Source organism: Aethina tumida, chromosome 3, assembly GCF_024364675.1.
Source record: "Aethina tumida isolate Nest 87 chromosome 3, icAetTumi1.1, whole genome shotgun sequence".
In the NCBI taxonomy this organism is placed as follows: domain Eukaryota; kingdom Metazoa; phylum Arthropoda; class Insecta; order Coleoptera; family Nitidulidae; genus Aethina; species Aethina tumida.
Genome location: NC_065437.1, coordinates 32,309,539 through 32,321,133, shown reverse-complemented (window position 1 = coordinate 32,321,133; position 11,595 = coordinate 32,309,539). Strand labels below are relative to the sequence as shown.

The 11,595-nt window shown below is 29.4% G+C and overlaps 1 protein-coding gene across 1 annotated transcript; it reads left to right on the top strand.

Annotated features, from left to right (window-relative positions):
• Positions 1 to 796: 796 nt before the first annotated feature.
• On the top strand, positions 797 to 11,101 carry LOC109606709 (maltase A1-like). Its single transcript, XM_049964668.1, has 7 exons — positions 797 to 956; positions 1,165 to 1,493; positions 1,548 to 1,673; positions 1,731 to 1,972; positions 2,038 to 2,242; positions 2,295 to 2,881; positions 10,837 to 11,101. The coding sequence occupies exons 1-7, from the start codon at positions 797 to 799 to the stop codon at positions 10,985 to 10,987; spliced, it is 1,800 nt and encodes a 599-aa protein (XP_049820625.1). The 3' UTR covers positions 10,988 to 11,101.
• The last annotated feature ends 494 nt before the right edge of the window (positions 11,102 to 11,595 follow it).

Below are 11,595 nucleotides of genomic sequence, written 5' to 3'. Positions count from 1 at the left end.
AAATAAATCGCCCCCTTCAATCAGTTACAACGAGTCTTTCAAAAAGACTTTGGTTTTACCGATTTAACATCTATTTAATTGAATTATCACCGCTAACCCGTTACAATATTTCTGATAGAAATTAATTTTTTATATAATTATAATTAACAAATACGATTTGCCAACTACAGATTTCAAGAAAACACATCAAATTTGTTTGTGTTTTTAGGGAAATAAATTTTAAGGCTAAAAGCATAACAAAACTTAAATGAAGGTGTAAACCTACATTTTTTTATTTCTTTACAGTATGTAAAAATAATAAAATTAAATCGATTTTTGAATTTTTTGTCAAATGTTTTGTTATTACAAAGATCTAATTAGATCGGCATGTATTTCTATACATGTGGATCGATTTTTAAAATCTAAACAGCAATATATAGTTTTTTTAATGAAATATCATTTCATGCCAACTTCCATTTGAAAATATTTTGGAGAAAAAAATGTTCTTAGTTTGTAATTTCTCGCGGTTCATTTTAGATGGACCACCTTGTATATATATATGACAATAAAATATATAAAATGTAAGGAAAATTAATTTTCAGTTTCATTTACACATGGCAATTGATTTAAATTGAACAATAACCTGCTAGTTAATTAAAGTAATAATTGTGAAATTGAATATAATATGATTGATACTTAAATCCATGAAAATTTAGATATAAATCATTTTTAACTTTATCTTTAGTGAAAGATAATCCCAATTAATATACGTATATATAAGCGCATTAGCGATGTTTTAATGGTACATACTTAAACCATGATTAGAGTAGCGTTTATGTTAGTTGTGGCCACTACTGTGGCCAACTGTGTAGCTGTAACTGAAGGCAATCCAGATTGGTGGAAAACAGCTGTATTTTATCAAATTTATCCTCGATCTTTTAAAGACAGTAACGACGATGGTATTGGAGATCTGCAAGGTAATTAAAATAATTTATATTATTAAATTTTGAATTTATGTAAACATTTCATCCATTCTTTAATATTTTTGACTCATTATTTACCACAATCTTTATTATAATTTGTCAAAGTGGTTTTTATACACAATTTTTGTAATTACTACTTCGACAAAACTTATTATGACATAAAATAATAATATACATTTAATAATAACTCGTCAATTCTAAGGAATCTCATCCAAGCTGCAATATTTACACGACCTCGGAGTAAATGCCACATGGTTATCACCAATTTTCCAATCACCTCAAGTTGATCAAGGCTATGATATTAGCGATTACAGAACTGTAGATAATGTTTTCGGATCTAATGAAGAATTGTTAAATCTAATTGAGGAAGCCAAGAAACTAGGAATAAAGATTATTCTAGATTTCGTTCCTAATCACACAAGTGACAGGCACTACTGGTTTAATCAATCTTTGGATAATGATGAGTACTATAAAGACTTTTATATTTGGAGAGAAGGCAGAAACAACAACAGTGAACCCCCAAATAATTGGGTAATGAACACAACTTATTTCTTGAAAACATTTTATTCACACTTCTTTTTATAGCTTAGTAACTTTAAAGGAAGTGCATGGACCTACAGAGAAGAAAGACAAATGTGGTACTATCATAACTTCGCAGAAGCCCAACCTGATCTCAACTACAATAATCCTAAAGTCGTACAAGCTATGAAGGTAAACAAACCTTGAATATTGTATACTAATATAGATAACATTAATATATCCTTGTAGGATGTTTTGACCTACTGGTTAGATAATGGAGTTGGGGGATTTAGGGTTGATGCTGTTCAATATCTGTTTGAAGATGAAAGTTTTAAAGATGAGCCACAATCAGGTGACGAAAATGCGGGCCCTAATGATTACGAATATTTGAAACATATATACACCAGTGACTTAGATAAAACTTATGATATGATTTATCAATGGAGAGACTTGATGGAAAATTATACAAAAACCAAGGGAGGAGATGATAGGTACTTTCGTATTTTTATAATTTACTATTTATTGATATTCATTGATGAATTATTGTTTTTTATAGGATTTTTATGACAGAGGCGTGGACTACTTTCAATAACACTATGTTGTACTACGGCACCAGTGATGGTTCCAGATTAGGAGCTCACTTCACATTTAATTTTGATTTTATTGCTTCTGCCACTGCTAATTCTTCAGCCAGCGATCTTAAAGCCATTATTGACAGATGGATTACTGAACTTCCAAGTCGTTATGTACCCAATTGGGTGGTAAGTATTTACGTGACCAAATAATTCAAATATAAAAATAATCATTCCTTAGTTGGGTAACCATGACAGACACAGAGTAGCAACACGTTACGGCGTTGAACACGTCGACGCCCTTACGATGATGCAAGCTATTTTACCTGGTGTTCAAATTACGTACAACGGTGAAGAAATTGGTATGGTAGACGGACAAGTAACATGTCAGCAAGGCCATGATCCAATAGATAATGCAAATTGCACTAAATTTGACGAAGTCAGCAGAGATTTCGAAAGAACTCCTTTTCAATGGGATACTACTATTAATGCCGGATTTAGCAAGGCAGATCCACAAAGTCTTTGGTTACCAGTTGGTAAAGATTACAAAACAACTAATGTTGCAGTAGAGGAAAAGGACAATAAAAGTCATCTATCTATATACAAAACTGTTGTAAGTTTGAGGCATAGCATACCAAAAGAAGCTACTACAGAAACAAATTTGGAGGGTAATGTGCTAATGATTACCAGAAACGTAAATAGCACTAATGTTTATCATTACGTCTATAACCGAGCTAATGAAGAAGCAATTTGTAATCTCCCACATAAGTTACAACATTCAACATATAAAATTATTGCCGTAAGTGGTAAATCCACTTATTCATTAGGGTATGTCATATTATTTTATGTGATTTCCAAATATAAAATGTTATATTTTTAGGGACGTAGTTGAGCAAAAACTAAAGCTCGCAAGCAATGAAAGTCTGATATTAAGTGAAATCGAGAACAGTGATGATGCAGCTTCAGGATTGGCAATAACATATATCACCTTCTTTTCGATTATTATCGGAATGTTGAATATTATTCAGTAATTGTAAACTATGTATTGTGTGTATTTATTAATCTATTATTATTATTATTATTATTATTATTATTATTATTATTATTATTATTATTGAGTTTTATAATAATATAAAAGTATACAATTTGCAAGTAGTAAATAAGACTTAAATAAAAAAATAAAGTAATCTATTGTAAAAAATTTGTTAATTTTTTTATCAGGACATATTTCTAAAATGTATTGAATTTCTAGCGAATATTAAAATGTCATACCTCTCTCTATATTTCCTACTTTCCCATACAGCCTTAAACAAAATAAAAATAAATATTTTTAGATCATTTACAGATTAATTTACTACAAACACAAATTAACAAAAAAACATTTTATAATATTTACTGTGCATCAAAGATGATTGTATATTACACTAATTTATCGGAATTAATATTATAAATAAATGGCTATTGTAGAAAAGGGTTGAAAAGCAAATTTTTATCCCTATCATAATGATTGTGTAAAAACTACCGTTAAATGATGTATACATTTTTCTTTTTCTTACATATAACTATAGATTATTTATGTCTAATGATATTTTAAATAAAAAAATTAAATAGGTTATTTTATTTATTTCTTAAAGGACCTAATTTATTTTGTATAATAAAAATCTATGTATAATAATTTGTCGTATATTCCATCTGCATCATGTAAAATGTGTAATATTTAGTAAAATTTTATTAGATATCTTAGTTTGAATAACCACCATCAACAAGGAAATTTTTTTATAAATTTCTTTATTATTTATAATAGTTATATCTCATAAACAGGAGATCTGACAACAAATTTGGAGTGTTTGAAGAAAAAGTATAAGACTAATTGTATAACAATTATAGAAACATTTTAGATTTTAAACATTACAAATTCACTCCTTTGAAATCAAATTTAAGGTATATAATATATTATTAAATATTAGATTACCATATTACGTCAATATAGGTGCAAATCAAACCAACTGAGTTGTTGTATCAACAATTTAAATAAAAAACTAATAAATACTGATATTCATAAAGATAGGTCATGTGTTTATTGTTTTCAAAATGGTTTCTATAAAAATTGACTCAAAAATACATACAATAACACACGTCACAGATTAACATAAAATATTACAAACAGTTAACCCAAATTATTTTTTTACGTTTTGTCACTTACTTTCATTTTATCTAAAATAATAATATATGTTAACTATATAATTTAGGAAGAGTGTCACATAACGATTATCTAAATATCTATCCCCTCCACACTTAACTTTTTAGTACTAAATAAATATATAAAAATGTAGAGGTATAACTTTAGTCATTGATAAAAAAAAATGTGGGCATTAGGTTTAGCTTATTTAGCCCTAACGTCAGTTGTTAATTGTGTAGTTATACCCGAGGGTAATTCCGATTGGTGGAAAACTGCCATATTTTACCAAATTTACCCTGTATCTTTCAAAGACAGTAATAGTGATGGAAAGGGTGATTTAAAAGGTGAGAGATGCATATATTATCAACAGTCAAAATATTAATTCATTTATTATCAAGGAATAATATCAAAATTGAATTATCTGAAAGAGATTGGGGTGACTGCAACATGGTTGTCACCTATATTTAAATCACCTCAAGTTGATCAAGGATACGATATCAGTAACTATCGATTAATTGATCCAAGTTACGGATCTAATGAAGATTTTGACGAGTTACTCGAAAAGGCTAATGAATTAGGAATTAAAATTATATTAGATTTTGTGCCAAATCATACCAGTGACAAGCATGAGTGGTTCCAAAAAGCACTAAATGGGGATGAAGAATATAAAGACTTTTATATATGGAGAGAAGGTAATGGAGACAATCCGCCAAATAACTGGGTAAGTTATTAGAATAAATAATTCTTAAATTATGTACGCTTTTTATGAAATACTTGTATAGGTAAGCGTGTTCAAAGGATCTGCCTGGTCTCCTGTGAATGGCAGTGATATGTGGTATTTACATCAATTTGCACCTGCACAACCGGACTTAAACTACAGCAACCCCAATGTTGTAAAAGCAATGGAAGTAAGTATAAATAAAACATTTCGATATCAATTCAACAATAAATCAGAAGTGATTATCTAATTAAATTATTATTAATTATTATCAATTATTAATTATTATTATCAAATTATGTTCAATTTCATTTTTCCAGGACATTTTAATATATTGGTTGGATAAAGGCGTTGCAGGATTTAGAGTTGATGCTGTGCCATATTTGTTCGAAGATAGTTCGTTTGCTAATGAACCCCTATCTGGTATTGATGGGACAACTCCAAACGATTATGAATATCTTAATCACACATTGACTAAAGATCTAGATAAGACTTTTGAAATAATTTACTCATGGAGACAACTAATGGATGACTACACCAAAAATAATGGAGGAGACGCAAGGTACTTGTTACAGATTAATTGAATAATAATAAAAAATTGACTTTTGGTTGACTGTTTTCAGAATTATTATGACAGAGGCCTACACTGATTTTGAAAACACGTTACGTTATTATGGATCTGTTGACGGTAAAACTTTGGGAGCACATTTCACTTTTAACTTTGATTTTATCTCAACATTATCTTCCAAATCTTCATCTAAACAAATTAAAGATGTAATTGATCAGTGGTTAAATAAACTAGATTCAAAATACGTACACAACTGGGTGGTATGTATATTCACATATTTTATTAAGTAAAAATAAATGTGGACATTTATTAGATGGGAAACCATGACAGACACAGAGTGGCAACACGATATGGTACTCAACACGTCGATGCACTGACAATGATGCAAGCCATTTTACCTGGTGTTCAAGTTACTTACAACGGTGAAGAAATTGGTATGGAAGACGGACAAGTGACATGCAAAGAAGGCCATGATCCAAAGGCTATAAACAATTGCAGTATCTTTGAACAAGTAAGCAGAGATTTCGAAAGAACTCCCTTCCAATGGGATACCACAGATAATGCTGGATTTAGCAATGCAGATCCAAAAAATCTTTGGTTACCAGTAGGTAAAGATTACAAAAATACTAATGTTGAAGTAGAGGAAAAGGACATTACAAGTCATCTATCTATATACAAAGCTGTCGTAAATCTGAGGCGGAGCTTACCAAGAGAATCCACTACAGAAACAAAGCTGGACGGTAATGTATTAATTATTACCAGAAATGTAAATGCCACCCATGTTTATCATTACGTCTATAATCGGGATAATGAAGAAGCAACCTGTATTCTACCAAATAAACTAAATCTTTCGGCCTATGAAGTTATTATTAAAAGTAGGATGTCTACTCATACAGTCGGGTAGGTATTTCTCCTCAATTTTGTATGATACTCAAATATAAAAGCATTATATTTCTAGGGAAATAGTTGAGCAAACACTAAAGCTTGCCAGCAATGAAAGTCTTATAATTAGAGAAATTGATTACAGTGATGGTGCGGCGTCAGGACTTACAGTAACATACATCACCATCTTTTTGATTGTTCTTGGAATGTTGAATGTATTGCAATAATTATGAAATTTATATTGTATACACTTTATTTAGTATAAATAAATAAAATACTTAATCTGAGGATAGAAATTATTTCAATTCGGGATCATGGAGATGGTGTAACAATTTTAAGTTACCTCAAATAATTTCGAACTGCAACCTAAATAATGTTGTTTAATACTGAATTGAACCATGAGATTATTGAACTCTGGTTTTGTTTAAAATAAATCAATGAATTGACAAATTAATTATTGACTTTGGTTAAAATCAATGAACAAAAATCAGTTGTCAAGAAAGATGAGGATCTCGATTTTTATATATAAATCTATTACTGAATTATTATTGGGTACACGTTTAGATGCGATGAATAAAAATTAATATTTTAACAAATATATCTAATCTATTGTCGTGCTTACTGAGTGCGTGATTTTTTGGGTAACAATAAATTCGTCTTATCATATTATAAATTCATTCCAAATCCTATCTTGTTTAAATATTTTTAGAAAAGTGTCCGCGATCTTTTAATTTTCCTACCAAAATGATCGTCTTATTTAATAAAATTTTACTTTAAAATTGTCGATGTATTACAATATTATAATATAATCATTCAGCATGGATGCCAAGTTTGTATCCGGTTAGAAGATATACATTATTGAGACTCCTTGTTTTGTTTACTCATTCCCTACAATTAATATTTTATATAAAATGTTTTTTTATTTTTGTAATGCAACTTAAACTTGTAAGTCACTTCAATGTTTTTGTAACCTTAAATGCTATAATTAAATTATTTTAAAGGAAATATGAATATGATTTATTCATTATTTATTATATAGTTTAATAATAATTATATGTCAAATATGATCTCTATTTCTAAAAAAATTCTCATTTATTTAATGTTATATTATTATAGTATATTTTGAAAACAAGTAAGTGTTTGAGATATTATTACAATAATATAATAATATACCGTACAAAAAATGCTCTTCGTGTCTGGATGTTGTAAGAGATGGATGCACGACAAAGAGAGAAAAGTTTTGCCCGGTAGTAAGAATCCCTACTCTCAGAGACAATGCGCCGTGCTGGTGCGCGCCGGCGCACAATGTAAATTAATCTTTGCGAATGCATTTAGTAACTCTCCGTATGCGTGGGGATGTAGTTCGAGTTCTTCGGATGCTCCATTTAAATTCCGTAACTTTGTATAATTTTCAATCTGTAAAATGAAATATTTTTTGAGGGTATATCAAAAACAAAAATAAGTATTCTAAAAATAAACTACTTTTTTCAAAATAAAAATGTATCCCAAAAATTAAATAAAATATACTAAAAACAACGTCTGCGGAGACGAACCGCATGCTAAACGCAGCAAAACCAAATGATCCCCTCCAGTCAGTTCGGCCCGCCCACATAATTGCATGTATATCTTTCCTTTTTGTTTACAAAGGGGTATTGATGTTCCGTCTCAATATGCGAGTAGACACGCTCATCATTTTTGATACGGTATATGTATTAACTATTTGTGTAACAATTTAAAACAATTGATAATAGATCCTTAGTTACATGAAATTACTTTTAAGTTAAAATTATTTATCTAGCTGAAAAATGTTCTTATCAAGTAGTTAATAGCATATAAAAAATGTTTGTTTAACTAAACAGAAGTCGACAACTTAAAATTGTTAATAATACTTTTTACAATGGTAATATAATTCATACTGTATATATCCATTTATTTTATGATAAAAGAGTTTAAGGATTTCATCGATTTTATTAGGTTGTTTTTAATATGATGAACGCCAAATTAATTATTATCTGAAACACTAACATATTATCTTTATATTTGTACGAGTACACATCAAAACAGATGTGCTGTTGTAACTGTAATTAAGTAAATGTGAATCTATTAATAATAAAACATGTTTACTGATAAATATATAGTTCGCTATATTTTATTTATTTATTTATTTATTTTCATTATTATAACTCTTATAACCTCTAACTTACAATATTTCATACGATAATTTACTATACATATAATATTTTCCTAATTTTTGTCATAAGTCATAAGATTATACTTATCATTTTAACTGAAGATTATCTATCCCCTCTCCATATAACATTTTATATCTTATGTATAAATATATAGACATGCATCAATTATTCTAGTCAATAGTAATCAAAATGTTGGCCTTAACATTAGCCTGTTTGGCCTTAACTTCAGTTGCTAATTGTGCAGTTCTGACCGAAGGTAGTTCTGATTGGTGGAAAACAGCCGTATTTTACCAAATTTATCCTGTGTCTTTCAAAGATAGTAATGATGATGGCAAGGGTGATTTAAAAGGTAAGATGATTTCAACAGTAACAAAAGGGTTTAAAAAATGCACTCAAAATATTATTTCATTTGTTATCAAGGAATAATGTCAAAATTGGAATATCTAAAAGAAATTGGGGTGACTGCTGCTTGGTTGTCACCCATTTTCAAATCACCCCAAGTTGATCAAGGATACGACATTAGCGACTATCGATTAGTTGATCCAATTTATGGAACTAATGACGATTTTGACCAGTTGCTCCAAAAGGCTAAAGAAGTGGGAATTAAAATTATATTGGATTTTGTTCCAAATCATACAAGCAAAGAGCATGAATGGTTCCAAGAGGCGATAAAAGAAAACGAAACGTACAAAGACTTTTATATCTTTAAAACTACAAACAACGGTGAACCTCCAAATAATTGGGTAAGTTATTATAATTAATATTTTTTAATATAATGTACAATTTTTATGAAAACATAAACATTTACATAGGTAAGCTTGTTTAAACATTCAGCATGGTCTCAAGTGAGCAATAATTCAAACAAATGGTATTTACATCAGTTTGCCTCTGCACAACCTGACTTAAACTACAGAAACCCTAATGTTGTAAAAGCAATGGAAGTAAGTACATTATAAAAAGTATTTGTTACATTAATATGGCAATACATTGTAAGTGTTATGTAATCAAAACGTACCCCATTTAATTTTTTCAGGACACTTTAATATTTTGGTTAGACAAAGGAGTTGCAGGATTCAGGGTTGATGCAGTACCATATTTAATTGAAGATAGTTCATTTGCCGATGAACCTCAATCTGGTGTTGATGGCACAACTCCAGACGATTATGAATATCTTAATCACACATTGACTAAAGATTTGGATGAGACTTATGAGATTATTTATTCATGGAGGCAACTAATGGATGATTATACTAAAAAAAATGGAGGAGATGCAAGGTACTTATTATTGATTAAACTTTAAATTTATGTTTATGGTTTCAACAATTCATATTGTTGGTTTCAGAATTATCATGACAGAGGCTTACACTGACTTTGAAAACACCTTACGTTATTATGGATCAGTGGATGGTAAAACTTTGGGAGCCCACTTCACCTTCAATTTTGATTTTATCTCAACATTATCTTCCGCATCTACATCTAAAGATATTAAAAGCGTTATTGATCAATGGTTAAATAATCTGGATTCAAAATACGTCCACAACTGGGTGGTAAGTATATTCATATATTTTATTATTTCCATTATCTTATTATTTTGGGTAATTAAATTTTCAGTTAGGAAATCACGATAATCATAGGGTAGCAACACGATTTGGAACAGATCATGTTGACGCCTTGACTATGCTCCAGTCAATTTTGCCAGGTATTCAAGTGACCTACAATGGTGAAGAGATTGGAATGAAAGACGGTCAAGTTACACCAGATCAAGGACACGACCCCCAAGCAAATAAAACAAATTTCAATGAAGTTAGCAGGGACTTTGAAAGAACGCCTTTCCAATGGGATACTTCTAAAAATGCCGGATTTAGCAATGCAGAATCAAGCAAGCTTTGGCTACCAGTAGGTGAAGATTACACTACTACTAATGTTGAATTAGAGAAAGATGACGAAAAAAGTCATCTAAATATATACAAGACTGTCGTAAATCTGAGGCATAGTTTACCAAGAGAAGCCCCTACAGAAACAGACTTAAATGGTAACGTGCTAATTATTACCAGGCATGTAAATAACACCCATGTTTATCATTACGTCTATAATCGGGCTAATGAAGAAGCAAATTGTAATCTCCCTAATAAGTTACAACATTCAACCTATAAAATTGTTGCTGCAAGTGGTAAATCTACTTATTCATTAGGGTATGCCATATTATTTTATATGATTTCCAAATATAAAATATTATATTTTTAGGGACGTAGTTGAGCAAAAACTAAAGCTCGCAAGCAATGAAAGTCTGATATTAAGTGAAATCGAGAACAGTGATGATGCAGCTTCAGGACTGGCAGTAACATATATCACCTTCTTTTCGATTATTATCGGAATGCTGAACATTATTCAGTAATTTTAAACTTTGTATTGTGTCTATTTATTAATCTATTATTATCATTAAGTTGTAATGTGTTAAGTGTTAATGTTATGAAAGTATACAATATGCAAGTACTAAATATGACTTAAATAAAAAATAAAGTAATCTATTGTATAAAAACTATTGATCTTCCAAACAAATTAAACCTTACATATTATGAATTTATCGCCAGAAGCGGAAAATCCTCTTATTCAATAAGATAAGTTTGCTACAATTTTATGGATAACCTAGGCATAAAATTATATTTTGAAAAAAACTAGTGACATACATATTGCAGCATTAGGACTTACAGTGAATATTGAATATGCAGTGATTGTGGGAAATTTTTATTGTATATATTTAATTTGTCTACTATTATGATTATGTACTATGTTTATTATTATCGTATTATATAGAGTAACTACTATAAACTTATTATATCTATAAATATCCATTATAAGATTCAAAAATCTTAAAGTTATCAAACCGCAATTTTTAAATTAAGAAGAAGTATATCCTATTTCGTATGTTACGAAATTACAAGAAGCAAGTGTAAACAAAAAAGTTAGTGAATTTATAATAGAATAAAGTTACATAAGGCCGAC